The sequence below is a fragment of the Balearica regulorum genome, chromosome 4 (genome assembly GCF_011004875.1).
Source record: "Balearica regulorum gibbericeps isolate bBalReg1 chromosome 4, bBalReg1.pri, whole genome shotgun sequence".
NCBI lineage: Eukaryota > Metazoa > Chordata > Aves > Gruiformes > Gruidae > Balearica > Balearica regulorum.
This window is the reverse complement of record NC_046187.1, coordinates 53213082-53238646: the sequence shown is the minus strand read 5'-3', so window position 1 is coordinate 53238646 and position 25565 is coordinate 53213082. Positions and strand designations below refer to the sequence as shown.

At 41.5% G+C, this 25565-nt stretch overlaps 1 protein-coding gene across 4 annotated transcripts; it reads right to left on the bottom strand.

Annotated features, from left to right (window-relative positions):
* Nucleotides 1-6352: 6352 nt before the first annotated feature.
* On the bottom strand, nucleotides 6353-23823 carry LOC104631279 (OCIA domain-containing protein 2). Of its 4 annotated transcripts, none has more exons than XM_075752208.1 (7): nucleotides 23262-23823; nucleotides 16187-16280; nucleotides 15280-15333; nucleotides 13025-13072; nucleotides 11909-12014; nucleotides 10599-10686; nucleotides 6353-8248 (listed from the first exon to the last, which is right to left on the bottom strand). In XM_075752208.1, exons 2-6 carry the CDS (start codon nucleotides 16275-16277, stop codon nucleotides 10605-10607), a joined length of 381 nt encoding a protein of 126 aa, XP_075608323.1. In that variant the 5' UTR covers nucleotides 16278-16280; nucleotides 23262-23823; the 3' UTR covers nucleotides 6353-8248; nucleotides 10599-10604. The 4 variants fall into 4 exon arrangements, with proteins under 4 accessions (XP_075608323.1, XP_075608322.1, XP_075608320.1 ...); XM_075752207.1 differs by lacking the exon at nucleotides 23262-23823 and adding an exon at nucleotides 21891-22028; XM_075752205.1 differs by lacking the exon at nucleotides 23262-23823 and adding an exon at nucleotides 20490-20620.
* Between the last annotated feature and the right edge of the window lie 1742 nt (nucleotides 23824-25565).

The following is a 25565-nucleotide window of genomic DNA, read 5'->3' as shown; positions in this document are numbered from 1 at the left end:
GGGTAAAAGTTCTCTCTCTAACCTCTTAAGTGAGACAGACAATAGCACTATAAATATCCCTTTACTTTTTGCAGTTTGGTCACCTATTAAGTTGTTTGTAGAAACCAAGAAGTTGTGTTTAGATTTTAACCTCAAGGCAATCAATGAGACAATTTGCATCTCGTTACTATTTCAGGCTCTTCCCTCGGGTCTTTTGGAATGGGTTTGCACTAGTTCAGCTAAGCCAGTGCAGGTTTTGGATGCAGATAAGCCTCGGGTTTATACGTCGAGTATTTTCTTTGCTAATGTAAGAACCGGACACCAGCACCAGACAAAAGTTTTGATGCATCTTTGAGTGGCTGCGTTAGAACCCTGAACCAAAGAACACCAGGGTGTCTTACACATGACCAATCTTGGCCAAGGCACAGACTTCCACTTCATAAGACCATCAAGTCAATTCTTCTTTCCAAACAATGAGGAAAATAAAACAACTAGCATTTTTATTTAACTGGAGTAAAGCAATATAGCAAAACCAGAAATGTATACTGTTCAGGTTACAAGATGTGATGAAAAGTAAATGGATTCATGGAGCTAACGGTTACTGAGAGAGCTGGTGGAGAGTAGATGACAATCCCTTGGGGACGTAATTTGTATGTATCTACTTAAGAGAAATGAAAACATTATCATTCTTGAAGACTCAAAACATTAACAGCCATGATTTAAAGCATTTGTTTCTGTTTGTTCTCCTTAATGCTAACAAATACTAGTTACTGTGCTACTTATATATTGCTGGTTTAACACTTACCACTTGTTTATTGTTATTTTTAAATTTCCTGAGATTTTAAGATACATGACACTACACAGTAATACATAGTTTCCACAGACGATCATAAGGTATTCTGTTTAGCAGAAACCTAGCTTTGCACAACTAAAAAGCAGGAGTCTTCTGTGAGCTGCTTTCATACTGTGATGCGGCTGTAAACAAAAAAGGATATATGATAAAGACATGGCACAATCGCCTCATATGAAGGATATTCAATCATCAAGTACAACTTTCAATTATGCTTGAAATGAGAAAAAAGATGAAAGAGAAATGAAGAGTTTGATAGATTTCCTTTGCCAGAACTCAAATTATTCAGGATTAAAAATCCATAGTGTATAACCTTTGTGGTGGTGGTTTTCCAGTTGCTTAGTGATGATATAGGACTCTAATTTTCAGGACATGCAGTCTTGGCATGAACGGCTTCTAAACCAAAAAATTTTCAGTTCATTCCTTACATGGAATACTGTACATTCTTTTCTACTCTCTCTAATCCACAGCAGAAGCACATTTCTAGTGCATTAGATTTTTTTTTTTAATTAAGCTAAAATTAGGTTCTATATATACATTATGCCAAAATAAGTAATTTTGTTTGGCTTAATTCTGCAGTTTAAATGTAATTGCTAATCTTAACAATAAGTAGCATTTTAAAACAGCGTAACAGATACAGGACAGGATTAATTTGGTTGCAGTAGCTGATGCCTAAACATGAACGATGGCTTAACAGTCTAAATCATCTTCTAAGTAAGCCATGCCAAGTAGAAAACATTTCTGCTGGCACAGTTGCCAGCAGTCAGCATATATGGCTGCGTGCTGGCGTTGAAGAGCTCAGTGTGGTTTTAGGGTCCCCCTAGACGTTATGAAGGACTGCACTCATTTTTCCTCTCTTACCCTGTACGTGCCAGATGACGTGCAGCTGTCAACTGACTTTGAAGGCCACATTGCAGACACAAGTCACGCATTGTGCTGTGGGAGCAACAAATGAACAAGAAGGAGCTGCTTCAGCCTTCAGCTGGAGTGAGGGAAGAGCAGGTTTAAAATACGCCTCTGGGAGGAAGCTTGAAAGCCATTTCTTGCTCTGAAATACCTGAGCTTGCCAACGTGCTTATCCAAGACAGCATCGCTGCCGAATGCTCAAAACACACGTATGTGGGAAGTAACACTTAAAATTTCAGGTAAGTGGGGTTTTTAATCGAGGTTCTAGCATCTGCTTTGGAAGTGCCAGTGCTCTCGAACAATCTGAATGGCAAAGACAACGGGAAAGACCTCCATTCCCAGCCTGGTATTTATTTAGCCTTCATCAGCAGAGAAAAGCACTACCTTGTAATCAAAGTGATTTAAAGGTGTGTTTTCTCATGAATCTTAAATCTTGTGCACTGTGCACATGAAGATGTTTCAGCCTCCACTCCTAGGTGCTAGCTACCTGGCATTTATTTCCTGTGGCAAGGCTCTTAACTTGTTTTTTCAACAGCTGTAAGAATATTAGTCACTGTAATGGTCGCCCTGTCTCCCACGTTGGCTAATGATCCCTCCAGGAAGAGATCCTTCACCACTATGCCCTCCTGGCCTTCTCTGATCAGGGTTGAGGAGCTTCCTGAGACAAAGGTTGTATTTGGATCATGCAAATCCAGATGTTCCACAGCCACCAAGTCTCTGTGGGGACAGTGCCTTTTGGAGCCATTTTATTTGTTTCCTGTGGCAAGAAGATCCATGACGGAATCAAGCTGTATAAAGAAGCGCTTCTCTTCTGATTGTTTTGAATCTGATTTCACCGAGTGCTGATTGGTTGTCATTTTATAAAAACCAGCAATTACTTGTTCCCTGTTCATCTTTCACACGGTTACACATACCATATTCTTCATCTTGGGTTGTTTTCAACCTGGAAAGTGAGTTGCTTAATCTCTTGTGAAGAAACCACCTTGTGCCCCGGATCTTCCCCCCATTTCTGTCTCTCAGGTTATTGTATGCTTTTTGAGGTAGACTGGAGGCACCGCAATATTCAAGATGAAGACATGCCATAGAATTGCTCTGTAGTATAATCCATTTTCCCCTAATATTTTCCTAGGAACTGTTAATGTTCTACTTGCCTTTTGGCTGTCATAGACCACTGATCTTATGTCTTGCAACTATGCAAAACTATGCAAAATGACTCCCAGATCTCTGTACTGAGAATGTCAGAGTAATTTAAAACTAACTGTGTGATGCAGTTAGTATTTTTCCCCATGACAATGAAGCTTATTAGTCAGTCTCTCAGTATTGAGATTTTTCCCCAGCTCTTCTATCATTTTGTCATCAAGAAATTTAGTCATGCTTTCCTTTATCAGACTATCTGCTAAAATGTTGACTAGATGCCCCCTGGCATGTCCTCAGAAGCCCTCTCAAGCCTTCTAGGTCTTAAACTGGCCTCGAGAACTGTCTCATTAATTACTTGAGAACTTAATTTTCTAAAGAGACTTAAAAAAAAAAAAAAAAAGGGAAAACCCCCATCTCATTCCAAAGCATGTGAAGCATGCGCACAGCATGGAGTAGATCCCTTTGTTCCCAGGTCCTCTCTTTCAAACAAGCATTAATATATTTGTAAGACATAACATCCTGCTGTGAAAGCTGGAGTGATTCTTCATAATATGTCACAGGTATATTTATGGCACTTGAGGACTTTACAAATCCACCTGTTTTAGAGGTGACTCCTCAAATGAAGCACACACTTGGGAAACCAGTATACTTCATAAAAGCTAAGTCTGTAAGTAAAAGTGGCTTGGTATTTCCAACATGCGGAACTACCGCAATACTGATGTCACAAGTTGGATCCCTGGTTTTGGCTCTCCCAAATGGAGCTTCTCTCTGTGATGCCAAAACCAAGTTGAGCGAGTGGAATAAATTACCATCAGCCCCTTCACTGGCAGAAATAGTCACGGGAAGAAGCTGCTGCTCCCACATTAGCGTTGCTGTCAGAAGTACCAGCGCGGCGCCTGAGCCAGTTGCCCCTTCATGCTTCCCACTTGGCCTGGTACAGCGTGTCCTGCCTCAGAGCTGGTTCGCTTCTTACCAGCCCGTCCCACAGCCCTCTGCTCCCATTAACTGTGGTTGCACAGCATGCCCTGTTCTCTCATTCTCCTCTCAAATGTAATAAAATGAACCCAAAATCTTATTTTTGATAGGGTTTTATAAAAACTTGGATAGCGAGCTTTCATCTCCCCTGTCATTCCCAGTTTTAAAAGAGAATTATAGACCAGCTGGCTTGCCAGGATTTATTCTAAAATACAACTTTTTTTTAATTTGGATTGAATACAGTATTTGTAAAATGGTTTCAAGCAGGAAAGTCCCCAAAGACAAGCAATCTATTGCAGTTGTTTGAGGTTAATGTCATTACAGCTTTCCTCTCCTACTCGACACTTTTTCTATTCGTAATTTCATAAAGTGGATTGAGGCTTATACAAAGCTACTCTGCGTGCATTAAAGCTGAAGGATGGATTTTGTTTCTTGATTTTAGCAAGTATGTGGACTTTAACTAAGCTGTGATATGCCCAAGCACACAGTTAAACTCTCTCATCTCTGGGCGAAGAAAGTAAACTTTACTTTCCAGATACAAATGATTAATAGGAAGCTATGTATGTTCATTGGATTATTTTTTTAGCCTTGTTGTAACATCTTCCTGCCAAAAGAGAATGTACGTCCTATTATTAGTACAAGAAAATACTAAAAAAAAGTTTTAGCACTGTATAAACAATGCTTAATCCTTTGTAAGGTCAGCTAGTTTTCCTCCTGGAGATCTCTTCCCCTCTTGGATTGAGAGCAGCCCTGAGCAGAAGGACTTGTGGGTGTTGCTGGGCAAGAAACTCAACACAACCCAGCAATTTGCACTTGCAGCCCAGAAAGCCAACTGTATCCTGGGCTGCATCAAGAGAGGAGGTGTGCCCAGCAGGTCAAGGGAGGTGATTCTGCCCCTCTACTCCGCTCTTGTGAGACCCCACCTGGAGTACTGCGTCCAGCTCTGGGGGCCCCAGTACAGGAGAGACATGGAGCTGTTGGAGAGAGTCCAGAGGAGTTGAAGTTGATCAGAGGGCTGGAGTACCTCTCCTGTGGGGACAGGCTGAGAGAGTTGGGATTGTTCAGCCTGGAGAAGAGAAGGCTCCGGGAAGATCTAATTGCGGCCTCCCAGTACCTGAAGGTGCCTACAGGAAAGATGGTGAGGGACTGTTTACAAGGGCATGGAGTGACAGGACAAGGGGTAATGGCTTTAAACTGAAAGACAGTAGATTTAGGTTAGATATTAAGAAGAAATTCTGTACTGTGAGGTTGATAAGACAGTGGAACAGGTTGCCCAGAGAGGTTGTGGATGCCCATCCCTGGAAGTGTTTAAGACCAGGTTAGATGAGGCTTTGGGCAATGTGGCCTAGTGGAGGGTGTCCCTGCCTGCAGCAGGGGGGTTGGAACTAGATGATCTGTAAGGTCCCTTCTAACCCAAACCATTCTATGATTATTCCAGACTAAAATAAAGATTACAGAAGCAACTGATTACCTCAAATCTTCCTTTTTTTTTTTTTTTTAATAGGTCACCCCGAATTCGATGTTTTCAACTTCTGCTTCAATTAAAACCAAATTCTTTAACCGACTTGTATGGAATGCTTGAGAGTAACAATCAACATAGGTTAGCGCATTAAATTGTGCATAATTACTACAAAACTGCTGTACTAACTTACAGTTCTTAGAGCACTCTCTGTTAATCATCAGTAGCTTATCTTCCCAAGCAGAAAAATCATGAGGGTCTGGCCATGAGAGCACTTGAGGTTTTGTCCAGCTCTTCCTGTCTCCCTTTTGCATAAAGTAATAAAGGAGAATAATCAGTAGGCATTTAAATGTTCCTTTCTGCATCATGGAGCATAACTACTAACACCCCAAAACCTTCCTTACAGAACTTCTCCTGTGAACCACAAGGCACTTTTTCATATTTCTTTGTCAAGCCTTAAGTTTAAAAGTTTAACTAGGTCCTGTAAACCATCCAATGCTAAAAAATCCAGCATCTCTCTGATTCCACCCCCGAACACACATCCAGTCACCAGAAAAATTCCAACACACTTGTAAGTCACGGCACAATGAAAGCCAGATGGCTCCAATTTTATCAAATCAAGTAACATGGTACAGAATGTGTTGTGAGTCTTCCCTATCCTTTTGTGGCTGGTGCTTTTGGGAGAGTCAGTTAACTTTAAAATTTATGTTATTTTACATTTTTAAGAAATATTGCAACATCATTACTACCTCATTATAAAGGCTTGTAGCCCAGCTGCACACTTGACTAGATTGTTGGTTGAGCAAAGCAGGAGAAATTGTATTTTAACAACATTGAATAACAACTGTGCCAAAACATACCCCTTGTTACTTCTCAGATCAAGGAGTATTATGTGGAGCCTGATACCTGATAGGCTTAAATAATTATTTGGCCATAAATGCTCTGAAGTACAGAAAAATGCTTTTAAAGATCTTCTAAAGAACAGTTTGCCCATAAGCTGTGCTCATTTTCCTTTGATATGCACTAATTTAGTGCTAATACAGCTGAGATTCACAAACAGCCTTTATTTCGTAACAGTATCATAGTAACTCATTAACACAATCCACACAATTAGGTAATCAAAGTATGGAAATAAATTTAGAAAAAAAGGAGACAGTAATTTTTATATAACAGTACATTCATTACAGCAAAGTAATAGGAGGCCTGAACAAAATTACATTTAAAGCAAAGTGAAGTAGCTAAGTTGTAACCCCAGGAGGTAGCACAGACCACAAGAACAACCTCTGACAGCCTGACATGAAAGGTTCTCTATCACATGCATCAATCTTCTCAGCATCACATGGATGTCATGGCTTGCCTCAGATAACCCAGGCATGACTAACCTTGGTGCAGTTTGTTGCTGTTATCTTGACAGCAGATGTCAGATGAAGGGAAAGTAGCTAAGACATATCACCATACAAGTTTTGCTGGCTATCACAATATACCTGTGATAATGACATTATTTTCACAAAGGAGGTTGACTTCTCCATGGTTGTGTAACCCTGTCTCCCCACAGCCCCTGCTGAAGGCTCCCCAAGGTGTACCTGCCTCTACACCAAGCATCAGCTCTGATACACCACAGCTGTGTACTCTTGACTCAGACTGCTGAGAAAGAGCTGTGGAAAAAGTCTGCAGAAAGGTAAAAAGTGTAAAATTAAAGTCCCTGTTGAGACAAGCGTTCTTAGTAGCTCAAGAATTCAAGAGGGCAAACAACAATTTGGAAAGGTATAAAATCTTAAAGGAGGAAAAAAAAAACCAGAGGCTGGTTAGTCTAACCCTTCTCCTCCTGCCTGGTGGTTGCCTGGCTAGGAAAGATTTTCCAAGTGCCTTATCAGGGTGGTGAGTATTTAGCCTAATAGCTTGTTAAATCCAGACTGTCTTTTGTGTGTAGTAAGCAATTAATAGTTACTTTATACTTTTACATTCTATATATATTCTATACTTGCAGAATCTCTTTGTGCCCAGGTGAAGATGCCCAGAGAAGCTGGTTCAAAAAAGGGGTACTAACCATAGGCATAGTATAAAAGCAAACAAAAAACCCCCGTAACAAAAAAGACAAGCTTCATCAACTGACAGTGAAGCCCAAACTTTTCAGTAGCTGCACATTTGATTTCCACGTGAACACCATCGCTGTCTTTAGGGGAAGTGTCTGCTTTTGACTTCCCGAGATAGTTCATGGAAGTTAGTGTGTCATGCTGTTTGTAGAGAGCATATGCCATCTAGTTTTTTCTCAACTTCTACTAGCCTTGGATTACATGCAGATCATAAACTGTTCCAAAATATTGTATCTTCTTGTTCGTGGACTTTTATGTAAAACTAGCCTATTAAAAGTTGGGTTAGCACAGTAGCTGCAGTGTGACAATACCCTAACGAACTTCTAGCTTAGTACTCTTAAAAGAGTACATAAACAAGGAGTCAGCTCAAAGCCTGAATAGCTGCTTCACTGTGCAAAATCATTTAAACACCCTTGCAAAACATTCCAGTGTACGCTATTTTGCTCGCTACATGAAGTATTGCCAGCATCTAAGTACAATAGACAAATTTAATTTTTCAGCACTAAGAGCTAAATTGCACTGAAGAGAGGAAAATAAACTAAAACATGCCAAGAAGACAGAGAAGAGGAAAAATCAAAAAGTGCATTACAAGAAATTAGTATTTACTATGAACAGAACTGTACAACATTAAGCAACTACTTCAAATAAGCCAATTTACACCAACCAATGACATTATTTCTTCTCTACAGAATAAAGCCTTGAAAGAAAAAGCTGATCCATAAGATTTTTATCATCTTCACCGCATCTGTAAATGGAATGAAAGGACCCATTATTTAGCGGAGTGGCATCCTGTTTTCCATGTGAAATGTGCAGGTCCTGGGTGATTTCTCTGAGAACTCTGCAAAGTCCCTGAGGATAAAAGACATTACCTTTGGACTCATCAACACGTGTATAATTTTATACGGATGGTTCTCTTACGCAATGCCAGAGCCTTCAATGTATGCTTAGCATGGATAGTGGTCAGATGCGCTCAGTAGGGTCTCTATACATTTTTAGAGCATAGCATGCTAAGTTAAGAGCTTTTATTAAAACATAAAAGAGGTTATCAGGTTATTCTTTTCATTGTTTAACAATACAGAAAAGAACACAATGTTTACAGTATTTATTTTCCCAAGTTTCTAAAACCTGTCCATCAAAACTGATTTCTGGCAAATCCAAAATATCACACTGGCCCAAATATAATTGCTTTTTCCTTCCAGCAATTACGATTTGAAAGAAACACGCTTGTCTTAAATTTTTCAGACCAAGCTTTCTAGCCTTTTTAAAAAACAAACAAGACCTAATTGGCTGGTAAAAAGTGCAGCAATCAAGGTCTTTTTGATGAACATGTGAGCTTGAACAGGTTCCACAGAAGAAATTCCAGGACCTATTGCAGGAGGAAAACAGAGGGGTCTGTGGCATCCTGCATTCTTCCCTTCACACAGCTGCAAGACTCCTTTGTATTTGAGACAATCTGGAATTTATTTAAAAGCTAATTGGTACTTATACACCAGAAAAAATACTGTCAGCTCACAGAGGAAGGCTGAAAAAGGAAAAAAAAAAAACTGGAAAAGAAAATGTGTTTGGATTTAAGATTCAACAAGCTCCAGCTCTGACGAACCTCCATCAACATTTGATTCCACTACACAGGTAATTGCTAGTAAGTGACTGTCCTCAATTAAATATGCTTTGGGGTCCTCAATTGAAATAGGTGAGGATACTGGCCTACATAAGCAAACATTTATTTAAGAGAAAATATTCAAAAGCACTTAATCAGCACAGTAATGCAAGGGCTTAATTAAGCTCACAACTGCTAATGGATTTAGGGTGTCATTCATTCAGTTATCTAAGCCTGGCTTGCTCCCTCCTTTGTGCTGGCACTAGCAAGTTACCCCTCAGTAAGGTTTGGGGTTGTTTTTTTCCCTTTCCTTACGGGTCTGATACCCAGCCAGAGCAGCAAGCTGATCTGGAGGGACATAGTGCTTCAGCAAGCACAGGAGAAGCGCTGCCCATTTTGGCAGCAACCCTATTAGATGAGCCTAAGCCAAAGTGGATTTTCTGCTAGTGGCTGAGCATTTGCAGTTCTTGATATAAAATGCTCAAGCAGTGGCAAAGTTGATTAAAACCAAGGATTTATTGTAATGGCTTCTTTCAGGACAATCTTTACTGCTGTGATGTATTGTTGCATAGTGAAAATCGATCAAAATCTCTCTTCTGGGTAAGTAAACAGGTTCTGCTAGGATACCCCTCCTTGTAAGATTGCCTGCAGCCATGCGCTACAGAGTGAGAAAGGGACCATTATCAATATCCTTGCCTAAATTCCTACATAATATACGCCAAAGGGACTCAATCCAACAATTTCTGCATCAGGGTTTTCTTCCAAGCTACAGCTAGAGCCATAACAAACTCACACAGCAGGATTTCAAACAAGCCCTCTGCTCTCCTTTCTCACAGGCGGCCAAGCTATTTGCACTTTCACACGTTCTCCTGCCTGTGAGAAATGTAGGCCACAGCTTACCACAAGCAGAATGTGTGAAAATGCTTTTAAAAAGCCCAGCTGCTGGCCTGTTTTTCATAGACAAAGAAAGTGCTTTAAGTACTTCCCTGCCTTCCACTCTGTAAACTCGTACTTTTTTGCAAAGAGAACTTTCCCCATTGCAGGTGAAAACATCACACAGGCTGTCTCCCCTGCCCCAGCCTGCAGTTGCTGTAGCACCACTCTTAAACTACCTTCACTAAGGCTTTGCCCAAACCATAGTACTGGGTGAAAAAACAACAAACAACCCACCAAACAAACAAAAAACCCACTCCCAACTGTGTCTGCTTTTAGATTCTCAATATTTCAATGTATTTTTAAATATCAACATTATCCATAATTATTTGATTAAGTAAAAAAGTTGGAAATTGAAAGGAGTTATATTTGTTTTCATACAAGCAGTCAATCAAAGTTAGTTCCAATTAGGTGAATAAACAATACTCTGCTACAGCTAAAGGAGAAATTCCTCATAAATGAGGGATTTAAAATTAGCATGAAAGGTATGTAAGGTAAAAATGAAGAAACAAATTACACACCACAAAGTATTTGTTTGAATAATGCTCAGAATTTAATCCCTGATTAAAATCCATGATTTTCATTACATTGTTCACAGGTTTCAAACAAGAATATCACTCAACATGGAAAATAAATCAAGAATTTATTTTAAATTTCAAAGTTGCCTACCTGGGACTAAGATGCTGAAGGAACTGAACTTTCTTTCTCATTTGATCCTAATTTTGCTTCACATTCTTTGCAAGTATGATGACAATGCCTACAATATTCAAAGCAGAGAAATTGTTCAAGAATTTTGCTGGATTTCTTCTAATACAACCATATAGCATGCTCGCAAATGTTCTCGAAGAAGTAATCTCTTGCCTATATTCTCCAGTTGTTGTAACTGCTTTATAGGACATAAACTACAAAAGACGACATCTAAATGTCTCAACCGATAAACCCCCATTAATTATTATTCTTAACTACCATTTCCAGCAATCATCAAAATATAATAGGATTTTCTAAGCAGGAAAACACAGTCCTTGCCATTGTACCTATCAATAACGAGCAAACAGAGTTAGGAGCGAAGCATGTATAACACCACGTGAGGAAAGTAATAGCTTTGCTGTATAGGGGAAGAATGGAAGTGGAGAGACATGTGAACAATGAAGAAGCTTCCCATTATCAGTTGGGCATTTTCACAGGCATAAAAACTCACATTGGTCTGGGGGAAAGATGTGGAAAGACAGAGGAGAATGATTTTGTGGGTAGGATTTTTGGAAATGCATTTTGTGTGTAAAAGGTGCATATGAGAAGCCATGCTGGGAATGAAAAGTAGTACTGGCAGTTGAAGGAGGAGCTTGGAAGGAAGTTAGAGTGTGATTTGATGGGAAAGAGTACTTTATATGAAGTTTAGACAACAATGACTAAAACATGGAAGTGACAGGAGGCAACCATTGAGATCTATCATGTGATTACAGTTGCAAGGTGGAAAAATACCTTTGTAGTTTGTGCTCTTCATGGTCTGGCAGGACAGTATGTGGTTGGGCAAAACCACAGAGGAGGAGGTTGAAATGTAGGTTGAGATTGAAATTGTTGTTAAAATATAAGGATAGTGTAAAAAACAATCTGCAGTGCATTTGGCCAGAGGTATGGTACAATGGAGGACTCAACTGGACGAGTGATATAGAAGATCATGAGACACTTAGAGGTACAATATTAGATGGAAAGAGAACTAGTAACTGTTGTTCCATCACACTTAAAAGTATGATAATTTCATTTAAATAACAGGTTTCCTAATAACAGGTATTACACTGAGTTTACATTTCCATTTTCTGAAGACTATTTGTAGTTTCTAATACTGACACATATAGCCTAAGAATATGAGTAGTATCTCATGAGCTGATCACAAAATTTAAATTCATAGTTTTGCTGCATATTACTTTTACTATTGTAAAGACTGTTTTGATCTAGAATTAAAGATTTAAATAAGCACAAACCTCTTTTTTTGTGGACCTAAAGGTACAACACCAATTTTCTGGAACTTTTTTTGGCATTTTCCTCTGTATGACATCTTTCCAATGGCAAAACCTAAGACACCAGCAACTGTAAAGACAGATTAAAAAAACCCACTGTTAATACAAGAGCTTAAATCGAGAGTTAATGATGCAACTGGATCCATTTTAATCATGTGATGAATTGTATGTAGCATGTCTTCTCAAAACATGTTGCAAACACATGTGAAGTTATACAGGGATTACAGGGATGGTTTCAATAGCTATTAAAAACCAGCTACCTATCGTGAGACACAGCAACTGGTTCAAAACAATGCAGACAGGAAAAAGCTATCATATCGACCCGGAATTACAAGATTTCAGATTCAGAGGACCAGATTATAGAGAAAGCCCACAATGAAACTAAATCACAATGTCAGCACTAATTTCTCTTGCCCTTGTATGCACACCACGGTATTTCTGATGATCACAATTTTAACACTTATCTTCTCAGGACTTGTAAGAAGCTAGAACGTCAGCCTGCCACACTAGCGCACTGGGGTTTCACTCATTACAGAGTCAGAATAAAAATATTACTTCAACATCCTCAGTTTTCTGTTGAACTTCAGCTGAAGGGGGAATCAACTTAATTTCTCGCCATTTAAGAGTCACTTTACTGTACAGTTCCTGCGCTTTTATTTTCTTTATCAACGTGGTCATGAACTAGACAGTTAAAATAAATCAAATGAACATATGAAAAGGAACACAGTATTTTATATACACTATGATGGCCCCTTGATACCATAAGCTGTGTGATCTGCTAAGCATGGCTGATCAATGAGGCTGACATTATTTATGAAACAAAGGTGAGATTGGAGTTTTTACCAGTTTGAAAGGATAAATTAAGTAAATATAAGCTGCTACTGTTTACATTAAAAGAATCTTATTTCAGACATTTATTTTTAAACACAGCAGAATTCTGATTTGCTAAAGCAATGTGGTAACATCTCATAAATTCCAAAAAAGGAAGAGTTTGAAAAGAGATTGAGAGAGATGCATCTAAGGTCTGCAGTTTGCCTGTAAATAACCTTTCTTTTCCTTTTAGAATTGGGTACAACTTACTTGCCATCTTAGGTAATGCACCAAATCTTGGGCTTGCTGAGAAAATGCCTACAATAAAAGGAAATAGTCAGAAAACTTACCCAACTGAGGAACTCACCAGCACTCAAAACCAAAGACAGCATTTTTCCTACAAGCTTTTGCATTTCTGAAGGTGACGACTGTACAAAAATCTTGTAAGTCCACTAAATCAGATTTAGGAACATCAGAGTCCTTTCCATTCCACTAGTTCTTAGTGCACCCATTTTGGTGCAGTCATAGAGTTATAGGAGGAAAAAAAATCTGGATTTTGCAGGATTCACTTCAGGCAGGAGTTTGGAGTGTAAATCAACATGAAAGCAGCGTGGCTGTCACTGGTGACACCTGCAGCACTGCAGGAGGAAGAGATGGTGGCTTATGTTTCAGCACAAACCAACCTTGCAAGTATCACGGTGAACTGAAATCTCTTCGTCTGGGTCCAGCTCCTTGTGCTGCGAGAAACAGGCTCAAACCGCTCTTCAGTAGTTTTCTGTGGCTAGTGATTAAACTTGTGTTAAACTGTACCACAGACATCTAGCCTCCTCTTCTGGAGAAGAGATCAGACATTTTGGCCTTTATGAGCAAAATAGAGTGTGCTGAACCTGAAGACTGAAAGATTAGCTTTTCCTACCAAAATTTCCCATGTTAGCACCCAGAGGTGGAACCATTACGACTGTGCAAGTGTGCGCGTCTGGCAGAGGAGTGCCATACTGTGGAGGAGGGCTCCACATAGCAAGATTGCCATGGCAAAGGGAAGGGAAGCGAACACTGTTTGCACTGTTACATGCATTCAGACAGAATTAATGAGGCTCAAAAGCTCCAGCTATTGTGTGTAGTCATCAGAGAGGAGTGTTTAGACAGAGGAACATTCAGTCTATGCTAAGTGCAAGGGCCTTCGCCCACTTGCATTTATGCAATTTTAAATTGGGTCTTTCAGGGGAGGGAGGAATAAAATTGTTGTTTGTTTCTAAAGAGCCCCCCCCCCCCAATTGTTGACATGTAGTAATGATTATTTAATATGGGCATTTGTTATTTCACAGCTGATAAGAAACGTCCAAGTATAATGAAGAGAAACTGAGTACCTTGTGCCAGAGGGTGGCATGTTAGCTAGCGAGACAAACTCGGTGCCCCTCCTATCACTGCTCACCCCTTTTCAAATGCGTAAACCTTTGCCGTTCCCCACAGTCTCCCTTGCCTCTTCCCTCTCTGTCTGCCTACAAGCTCATAGGTCAAGGATGCAACAGGGAACCCACATCAGCCTCTTGTGGTATAGCACGGCTTTTAGGTTTTCTACTCTAGTCCTCCTTATAATCTTAGTTAAAAAAAAAAAAGGGAATGATGAGGAGGAAACATGGTAATAGTGGCTGGAACAAAACAAGGGGCTTGCAATCACACACAGTGAGAAAAGGCTAAGCCACTTCCACCTCCTCCATTTGCTGTCTCCCATTACCCATCCCTTATAGCCCCTGGATTCTTTTCTACTTCTTGCTTCAGGCCCTGTGATTTTTCTTTTCTCCTACCTGCCCTTGCTGTAAACAGCTGCTGATGCAGGGTGAAGGACAGTCTTATTTGCTCCTGTGGGAGACACCCATCTTAGCAGTCTTCAGGGTGGGTGCCCTTCACTCTTTACCCAAAATGCTAATCTCAACTCTTTTATTAGTCAAGACCCTCAGAAGAAAAATTCAAGGTGCAATGTGTAGAACCAGGCCCATCCACCACATAAACAGAATACAATTCTCTTTTGTATTTTAGAGAGATGGCTTTGCAGATTGCAAGCCATCTCTCTAAAAAGCTCTCTGTCTCCTCGCTTTGGCAGTATTCCTTGTCCCTTTGCACCAAAGCTGTATTCATATTGATACATGGTCACTGTAAAAACATTGCCAGCATTTTTCAAAAAATCTAACAGTTAGAGCTACAGCACCTGAATCTGATGCCCTTGCTCAGATATTGTACAATGCTTTGCCCTACAAGTGGCTCCAGTGAAGACTCTACACAAATACATGTGGTGACAGAATCTAGCCACCAATCTTTGAATTAGTGAATTCTCTTTTCAGTTCATACTCTTTCAAAAGAATGACTGTGGCAATGCACAATGATCAAATCACTATAACAATGATGGTGATGAGTAAGAGGAATATTGATCTTGAAAAACAGCAGGCTTTAGGGAAACTTGCATTTCAGTAGTAATTCCAGAGTCTCAACTTCATAACTTAGGACCATCACATATTTTTTATATTTACCTTTTGAGACTAGTCCCTGGGTGACAAGCATGCTCCCAAGAGACAAAGGAAGAGCTGTAAAAATAAGGAGGATGGTATCTGGGATCAGCCAAAAATTGATACATATTTGTTAAATACATTACTCTCTTATATGTTAAATGTTTTATATGTTTATAATGTTAAACATATTACTCATCTTCTAAACATTTACTTTGCGTACTGTCTCAGTCACCTATTACATCTGCTCATTGAGATTACTATCTCTTCAAAGCAAGGATGTGTTCACACAGTGCCAGACATCAGCCATGCTGTAGCATCTGGAGCTAATGCATTATATATATTTTTTAAATAATAACTTCAATAATCTGAGTATCTCCTCTCAATACTGTAACACTAGTAATGACAGCAGCTCTGATTAAATACTGAAACCCTTTTCGATCTTCTCCTTTTAGAAACTGTATAATTTAGATACAAACTGACATGGTAGACTTAAAAGGCACTAAAACACTGATTAACTCATCTTTCAGATGTCCTAACACCTAAAGAATTTCACAGACCCAGGACACATAGCCATGCCTGTCTTTCATTCAAGGGCAAGAATAAGTATGTAATAAAGTAAAACATTCCTAATGTCATTTTAATAATGGACTTCAAGAATAGAACCAACTATGTGATTGTTAAAGTAAGTTCATATTAAACAAGAGCTTAATTCAAACACTTTTTACATAGAATGATTATGCAAATAATTAAATTAACACTATAATAACATATTGCTCAACTTAACATAAGGTGACAGAGTTAGCCCACAGTAATATTCCAACAAAACCCAATGTATTACAATAAACAGCATGGTATTTTGCAATCAGTTTTGCATAACTACATCAAGAAGTCATCCTCTGTGTGATAAGAACAAGTTTGGATCACTCACCTCTGTACCAGAAACCTTCCTTTTTGCATTCTTCACGGATTCTTGCAATTTCTCCAGCACTGGAAGTTTGTGAGATGGGACAATAGAACATTGGCTAAAAGGATAAACCTGGGTTAGCTTATTGAATTTAATCTCACAGGAAGAAAAAAAAACAACAAACAATTAAAGAAGACCAAAAAAACCCCCAAACCCCCAAAAAACTCCAAACAATGCAAAAACAACCAAACAAGCAAAACTCCTTGTTCTGTTAGCAGTGTGATGAAATACTTGATTCCCCAATACAGAAACAGAAAGAACTACATAGGCTTTAAAGTTAAAACCACTCATCCGGTTGGTGGATACTTTCCTAAAATAACTCAGCTGTTGTTTACCCCAGATGTATATTGCTTTATTTCTGTTAGCCATTTCATTGCTACAAGCTATATCAGCTTTCTGGGAAAGAAATTACAGGAAATAAAGGCAGAGCGGTAGTTTCTAAAAATGAAGTTCTGCCCCATACAGAAGTCAGTTTAGGTTCAGTAAGAGTAGATTTTGCAAGTATTCAGAAGAGGGTCAACAAAAACTCTGTCAGATTCCCCTAACTAGCCTAACTTTATCTCTGAGCAGTTTAAATATACTCATGGCATTAACTGAACTCAACCATCCTGGCTTTACCTTCATAATAATTAGCTAGCCGACAGGCTTCTTTTAGGGTAATGGTAGCTCTTTTTTTTCCCCTTTTGCTTGTGAGAAAAAAGTGACAGTATACTTTCTTGTGTTATGCTATCCAGGGTATTGACCTGTGGATATAAGTATGTTATTTTTCTTTCTTTAAGAGATGACTTGGTTATCAGTGTTAGCACTCGTAGTATCATTACTGGAGATCTAAAATATACTGGTTTCGGCTGGGAAAGAAAAGAATTTATTTTCTTCATATTAGCTGGTATGGTGCTGCGTTTTGGATTTGTGACCAAACCAATGTTGATAACACAGGGATGTTTTAGTTATTGCTGAGCAGTGCTTGCACAGCGTCGAGGTCTTTTCTATTTCTCAGACTGCCCCATCAGCGAGTAGGCTGGGGGTGCATGAGAAGTTGGGAGGGGACACAGCTGGGACAGCTGCCCCAACTGACCCAAAGGATATCCCATATCATATGACATCGTGCTCAGCAATAAAAGTTGAGGGAAAGAAGGGGTCGTCATTAAGTTAAAATTAGTTGAAATTTTAACATTTTTCTGTAAAACCACAACCTCTACAAACATACCTTTTATTGAAAGGAAAACCTTTGCTAGTTCTTTGTAGAACAAGCAGTGCCTTGGGGAAAAGAGCACATTAGTGTATTACAGAATTCTACCTCATTTTGCACCCAACTGATCCATGATTTTGTAACCATAATAATGAAATGCATTTATTGGCCAGAGCCACACATTTCACATTTTAGCTAATTAATATCTCAGTCCTTCTTCAAGCACTGCTCCCACTAACATTAATGGTGGTGCTGCTTGGGTAAACACTAGAGACTTGACTCCACGCCAGACCCTAGAGAACCAGTCCAAACTGGTTTCATAGCAAGGTCACAGCAAATACAATAAAATCCAAACAGTCTGAGTGACAGATAAGGAAATGAGTGTCAGGGCCGTAAGTGCACCAACAGGCTTTGCAACCTTTCTGCCTCCATACACACCCTGCCAGGGGTTTTGCTGCTTGGGCTCAAAGTCAGCTCTAACATGGCACAGTTGCGTAACACTGAATTAGACTGCTGTGAAAACAGTGAAGCTGGGAGAGCGAGCTCCAAGAAGCTTTGCCCAGGGCCTCTGCCCCTCTGCTCAGGAGCTGCATTTAAGCTCAGGCCCTTGCCTTAACTGTATTGTAGGTATGCATGTACCTGGCCTTTCACCATGATGATCCATACCTTGCCTTGCTAACTTGACATCCTGGCTTACCATCAGACTTGCCTTATTCCTATGGACTTGCCCAGCAAGCACTGGACCAACTGTTGGCTGACCCCAGTGAACATCACTAATCTGCTCTGCTCCTCTTTTTGGGATACTGTGGGGCTGTGCTCCTTGTCCCTGAAGTCACAAGCCCTGCCCGCCTTGCTGTCACTCGTGGCTCCCAGGTCACCTTCTCTTGCACATGAGCCCACTTTTGCTGCTCTCTGGCAGTGACTGGTTAGCAACAAGGTCATACCACATTTAAATTCCTTGTGGTTAATTCCATGCTTATAGCATACAGTGGTAAAATTTGAACTCCCGTGGGTAGCCGATTTCTCCAGCAGAGGAGAATGCTCATCCTCTGTAGAGCTGGAGGGCAGGTTCTTGTGCAGTAGTGTTCCCTTTTCCTCTTCTGAATACATACACACGCACATGCACAACTTGATGGGGACAGGTTATACTGGACTAGTACTCATAACACTAGGGCTCTGCCTGTTCATAACTAGTTTAACTGGCATAACATAAATTAGAGCCCACTATCTTAAGACTCAAAAGCTCCTAGCCCTCTGACTGTAGTGATTCAGGAAAAGTAACACATTACCCTTTCTTCTCTTCATTTATAGAATCATAGACTCATAGAATGGTTTGGGTTGGAAGGGACCTTAAAGATCATCTAGTTCCAACCCCCCTGCTGTGGGCACGGACACCCTCCACTAGACCACATTGCCCAAAGCCTCATCCAACCTGGTCTTAAACACTTCCAGCGATCCAGGGGCCTCCACAACCTCTCTGGGCAACCTATTCCAGTGCCTCACCACTCTAACAGTAAAGAATTTCTTTCTAACATCTAATCTAAATCGACCCTCCTTCAGCTTAAACCCATTACCCCTTGTCCTGTCACTACACTCCCTGATAAACAGTCCCTCACCACCTTTCCTGTAGGCCCCTTCAGGTACTGGTAAGCCGCAATTAGATCTCCCCGGAGCCTTCTCTTCTCCAGGCTGAACAATCCCAACTCTCTCAGCCTGTCCTCATAGGAGAGGTGCTCCAGCCCTCCCATCAGCTTCGTGGCCCTCCTCTGGACTCTTCTCCAACAGCTCCATGTCTCTCCTGTACTGGGGCCCCCAGAGCTGGACGCAGTACTCCAGGTGGGGTCTCACAAGAGCGGAGCAGAGGGGCAGGATCACCTCCCTTGACCTGCTGGTCACGCTTCTTTTGATGCAGCCCAGGACACAGTTGGCTTTCTGAGCTGCAAGCACACACTGCCGGCTCATGTTGAGCTTCTCATCAATCAATACCCCCAAGTCCTTCTCCTCGGGGCTGCTTTCCATCCATTTCTCGCCCAGCCTGTAGTTGTGCTTGGGATTGCGCCGACCCACATGCAGGGCCTTGCACTTGGCCTTGCTGAACTTCATGCGGTTCAAACGGGCCCACCCCTCCAGCCTGTCAAGGTCCCTCTGGATAGCATCCCTGCCCTCCAGCGTGTCGACCACACCACACAGCCTGGTGTCGTCGGCAAACTTGCTGAGGGTGCACTTGATCCCACTGTCCATGTTGCCGACAAAGGTGTTGAACAGTGCCAGTCCCAGTACCGACCCCTGAGGGATGCCACTCGTCACTGTTCTCCACTTGCACATTTAGCTGTTGACCACAACTCTTTGAGTGCGACCATCCAGCCAATTCCTTATCCACCGAGTGGTCCATCCATCAAATCCACGTCTCTCCGATTTAGAGACAAGGATGTCATGCGGAACAGTGTCAAATGCCTTGCACAAGTCCAGGTAGATGACGTCAGCTGCCCTTCCCTTATCCACCGATGCTGTAACCCCATCATAGAAGGCCACCAAGTTTGTCAGGCAGGATTTGCCCTTAGTGAAGCCATGTTGGCTGTCACCAATCACCTCCTTATCTTCCATGTGCCTGAGCATAGTCTCCAGGAGGGTCTGCTCCATAATCTTGCCAGGCACAGAGGTGAGACTGACCTGTAGTTCCCTGGGTCATCCTTTTTACCCTGCTTAAAAATGGGGGTTATGTTCCCCCTCTTCCAGTCGGCGGGAACTTCGCCGGACTGTCAGGACTTCTCAAATATGATGGAGAGTGGCCTGGCCACTTCATCCGCCAGTTCCCTCAAGACCTGCGGATGCAACTCATCGGGTCCCATGGACTTGTGCACCTTCAGGTTGCTTAGATATTCTCAAACCTGATCTTCTCCTGCAGTGGGCGGTTCTGCATTCTCCCAGTCCCTGCCTTCTGCGACCTGGGCAGTGTGGCTCATTTATAGGCTTAAGCTAACAGAGAGCTGTTTTTCTCTTCAATAAGAGTGAGCAATGCAAAATCCCAGTTATTCACTAGCAATAGCATGAAAATAAAAGGGAGAAAATCCAGCTTACCCATCCAGTTTGCTTTAGTGGAGATGTCTGACTTGACATCAGTTGAGTTGTTTCGGAAGACATTGTCTCTTTCCCTGTACTCTGCTGCTGCTCTGGTCAAAAGAAATTGTGTTTTATGCTTGGCTACCTCTGTTTCTGCTAGGTACAAGGGTGAAAAGCCAAAGTATCATATTGGTACTGTAAGTTCAGTGTTCACCTAGAAACAGTAATGATCAAGTTGAAGGAGTGTATTTTTTTACATCAGATGGCACCCAGTCACCTGACTATATACAATTTGCAGCACAATGTATCACTTATTACCAACACAGAGTTGTGTGTAGCCTAATTCCAACAGCGAAGTCAGTAAGTACAATCAGATGCTGGATCATGACCTAGCACAGCACTATCAATCATAAAGAAAAGAGAACAAATATGAGCAAGTCATCCAAAACCTTTCTAATTTTTATTGTATTACAGGTCAAAAATTTAGCTTCTTTAGTGTGCTGTCCAGAATCACTGTACTACTTCTATCCTCACAGCCAGCATCTGAAGTTTTGATTCTACAGGACCCCCAATGCAAGTCTATCACAAGCCACATCTGTGTTTCCAACAAACACAATCCAGTTACAAACATACTTTAAAAAAACAAACAACCAACTACAAGAATAGATAGATTCCAAAGAGTTTTAGAGTTGTAAATTTCCATGCCTGAGAATTGTGCTGCTAGGGAAAAGCAAGAAGGAATCCCATTTATTTACAGAGTAATTCAAACATCTAAACTGTGATTTTTGCCTAGCACTTCGCTGCATGATCTGGCACTTTATTTATCGACATACAGGGCACTGCTGCTTTTCAAAAGTACCTTCTGAGAACGGTGGCAATGAGCAAGGCTAAAGTGACTGCAAAGGACAGGGTTAAACAGGGAACATATGCAACAACTTAATAACCTGAATGGGTTTTGGCATTCATAATATTACTGTATAAACCACTTCCTGCACTTATTTTGGGGTCAGTTGCACAGCTAAAAAGTTCAAGCAACGTCTGCTTCACACACTGGATATTCAGATAGCAATGCTTTTGTAAGTGATGGAACAGAAGCAACACAACCTCCTGTCCCCTTGGTAAAAAGAGTCGATTAAGCATTGCATTTACACCAATCTGCACTTTATTCTCAGCCACTCTCAAAAATGACAATGAGCACTGTGTCTTCGAAAAATCTGACTTTGAAAATCCACAAGTTGGATCCACAGCTCTTCACCCTCTGCCTCACCCTGACTAAGAGCAATTTAATTTTCCATCAGTCTCTCATTGCTTAAAGCAAAAAAGGAGATAAAAGATGAGAAAAATGCATAAAACTTTAAAGAGGTTTACATCAATCAAATACACAAAATTTTCTTACTCTTATCTGCTCACAAAGCCTACCTGTGCAGACTGTTGCATAAAAAGCGTCATTGGAAAGTACTACTGACTGATACAGTTTCTAACTGCTGCAACAGATTTTAAGTACACATCTTCTTAATGAGGATAAAAAAGCTAAGTCACTGGAGAAAATAAATTAAAAAAAAAAGTTAAAGTGTATAAATTATGTTATAAAAATTTGCAGCTTGCTATTAACCTTCTCTATTGTCTTCAGCATACATTTCTTCAGAATCATAAGTTATTCAACTACACTTCTGCTTCAACATAATAAAGAATCCCAAAAATATGAAATATGTAGCCCTTTAAGCAGCTTCCTGGTACCTCTCCCACTTGGGATGGAAGCTAAAAGCAAGAACAAAGCAAAGGGACAGAGTCAATGTTATCAAAATATTATTTAATTGAATTATTAATATTAGTACTTTGCACACATGCTGCCTCCTATACTTGTTCCAGTATTTTGGAGCATTGTGTCTTGGAAAGGCAACCGTCATCCCCCAAAATAACTTTATTTGCACTGACCTATTGAAGAAATGTAACTTTATTGCATATTTTTACTGTAACACTTATTGCTGTTTTCTCAGCCTAATTATAGAATTGTTAGTGTAACAATTAACTGTATATTCTCTTAGCTGCCTTGGGAAGAATTCCCCAATGATGTTATTCTGTTTAACTGAAATACCTATACAAGACATGATTAAATCAATGTGGTTTGCAAGGATCAAATATTCAAAAAACTTCTTCCTATTCTACAAGAACTATTCTGAATCATTTAGTCATTTACAGAAGAAAAGGCTTACACAAGACTCCTGAAAGATCTGATAGTTTTGATTCTTCTAAGTGGTTGATAAAGAAGCAGTATGCAAGAAGACAGCTATGTTTTTCGGTTGTGATCATTACCAACTTCATATACTCTGTTTTCAATAAGAAGCCTCCTTCCAAATAGGAATGGTGACCACATAATTTCTAAGATTACTTGGGGCAGAAGGTGGGAGCCAAAATTGCCTGTTAACTGGTATATACAGTTGACAGTGGTCTACAGTGGAGATACTGCACATATGCCCAGGGCAGGTGCCACTGAAGTACGATCTTCACTGAAACAACTCATAAGAACTTCAGAGAGGCCCTTCAAGGGCTGAGTGTGCATTGTGAGGAAGAGGGGAAGACTCACGATATTGTTTCACACGTATCTCCTGAACTAACACTTTATTTTAAATCCAGGCTCTTATTTCGAAGGAGTCAACAGAGCAGCTGCACTAGGTCTTCAATAGCTCCCCGCCAACAACTGGGTGGACACCACAAAGCAGGGAAATGCCTCACGCTTGCCCAGCCGTGCCCCCGCAGCACCTGCTCAGACAGCTGCTGACAGTCACTCACCCACGGCACAGCACTCCCAGTGAGAACAGGGTACTACTTTGTGCTTGCTGCTTGCTCTAAGGGCTAAGGATGCGGCTGGATGTGCAAAGATGTGCAAAACGCCGGGAGGTCTGGGTTTCGTGGGAGGAAAGAGTGGTTGCCATCAGGCCTCGGGCAGGCGTTCACTCCAGCCAACAGGGGCCTTTCACACCGACCCTTCGTGCCACGGCCCCGGCGCTGGGCGAAGACCGGCGGGGCCTGAGAGGGCGATGTGTAGAGCGCGGGGGGGAAACTCCCCTTACGAGCCACCACCTGCCCCCCTACTCCGGGCCTGCCGCCGAGAGCCACGCCAGCCCCAGCCTTCCTCCCGCCGTGACGCTGGAGAAATCCGGCACTGCGGAACTCAGCCCCTCCGGGACGGAAATGAGGAGACTGCCGCTCCTCCGGGTCGCGGCGCGGAAGGTGCCTGGCGGCGGGCCACGTCCCTGCTCAGCGCTCCCTCCCCCGCGGGGCGTCGGGCCAGCAGAGGAAGGGGAAAGGGGCGGCCCGGCCCATCCGCGGCGGGGCCCGCACCGCCCAGCCCCGGAAGCCCATGAGGAGTGGGGGCCCGGCTACACAACAGCCGTGGCCGGGCGGGGACGCGCTTTGTCACGCTCGCCTCAGCCTAGCCCTCGGGGGCTGAGCCGCCTCTGGGCAGGGCGCCTGCCGGCTCCCCGCGCCGCCGTTGCCGCTGGGCTCCACCGCCACCTCCTGGCCGCCGGCGGCAGGGACAGGCGGGGCAGACAGCCCACGGGCCCCGCGGAGCCCCGGCAGCCCCTCGGTCGGGCTGAGAGGCAGGGAGTCGCCGGGGCAGATAGCCCTGAGGGGGCCAAGGCGAAACGCCGCCCAGGCGGGGCTGGGGGTTGTCGGCACGGCCGGGCAGTGCCCCGCTGAGCTCTCCTCACCCGCTGGCTCCTTGGCCCCACCAGTATCTGTTACTAAATGAGCAGTTCCCAGCTCCTCGTGGGCTGCTCCGGGAGAGAAACAACAGTGAACGCGATAAGAAGATTCCCTCCGAGTTCTCGTATTTCTGAAAAGAAAATTCAGACCGCTATTTTAGCAATGGTATTTGTTAATCAAGTTAACAGTCAGCTAACGGTGCACGGCATATGGTGCTGGGGAGGTGTCCTACGAAGTGAAACTTAATGAAATCTTGTTCTTTAAAAAAGAAGCGACAAATTCCATTTTGACCATTTTGGAATGAAAAGCATTGCTTATCTAAATTGATTTTAATACTATGATGCTTATGTAAGTAAATCAATACATTTTAGTACCAATATTAACAAGAAGTAAATAAAAAGTAAACAAGAAAAATACTTTGATCAATCAAAATAATCTTGCAAGATAAAGTTATCCTGAAAATACCAGTTCGGGGGTAGAGGTTGTTCTTCTAGGAATACTGAAAAAAAATTGCTACTTTCTCTGAAATGAGAAAATGCAATGCCTTTCTTTCTTTAATGATGAACTTCATAAAACAAAGCATGTAAGCCTGAGGTTTATTTTTGCATTTCATATTTAATAAAAACTGTTTCATTTGGGTTTTTTACAGTGAGACAGTTTTTAGTAGAGTATCCTAAATGGTGATGTGACACTTTAGTGCTTATCTCAAAATGAATAGCTTTTGAGATCACCATAGTACTTCCTTCACTTGCATGACCTTGGCATCTCATTTTCATAGTAAACATGACATAACTTATAGTTCATTTTCTTAAGTCCAGAAAGGCTTTCAGCTTCCTGAAGTCTTGGCTGCTTGAAGCCCCTTTCCCCAGAACATTCTCTCACTCTTGCCAGCCAAACCAGACCGTTGGGCTTTGCTGCTGCAAAATGTACTCTGCACATGGAGGTTGGGCAAGAGTGATGTCCTGAAACAGCTCTTAAAAGTGTACCTACATCTCCTGTGATCTAAGAGGTATCCTTGAAATCATATATATAAAAAAAAGATTTAATAGATACTGGCTATATACTATTTTGAAAACTACAATATACAACAAAATCCCATGTGAGGTGAGTCCCTAATAAACAATTATTCTTAGCTAGTTCAGCTTAAACTGGTCATAAAATGAAAGAGCCCTGGAATGACAATTTCCTGATGGGATATATGCATGACCGGGGATAGTAGTTGCTTGGATTCTTCCACCTTCCTGTGCAAAAGTGCCTATTAAAAAAAGGTTAGACTTCTTTTTCATTTTAACTTTAAAGGAAAAATTGGTTATCGCAATTGAATATGTTCCTCAAACACTCTTTGTTCTTATGATTTACCTGAAAGTACTTCAGAGCTATGAAAAT

Excerpts from the sequence above, each read along its gene's own strand:
- LOC104631279 (XM_075752205.1), bottom strand. The coding sequence starts at position 20,552 with ATGTCTTCCGAAACAACTCAACTGATGTCAAGTCAGACATCTCCACTA. Across the intron at positions 16,281-20,489 it reads CACTAAAGCAAACTGGATGG|CCAATGTTCTATTGTCCCAT; the intron begins GTAAGCTGGATT and ends TTATCCTTTTAG. Across the intron at positions 10,687-11,908 it reads TTAGGTCCACAAAAAAAGAG|GCATTGTCATCATACTTGCA; the intron begins GTTTGTGCTTAT and ends TGAATATTGTAG.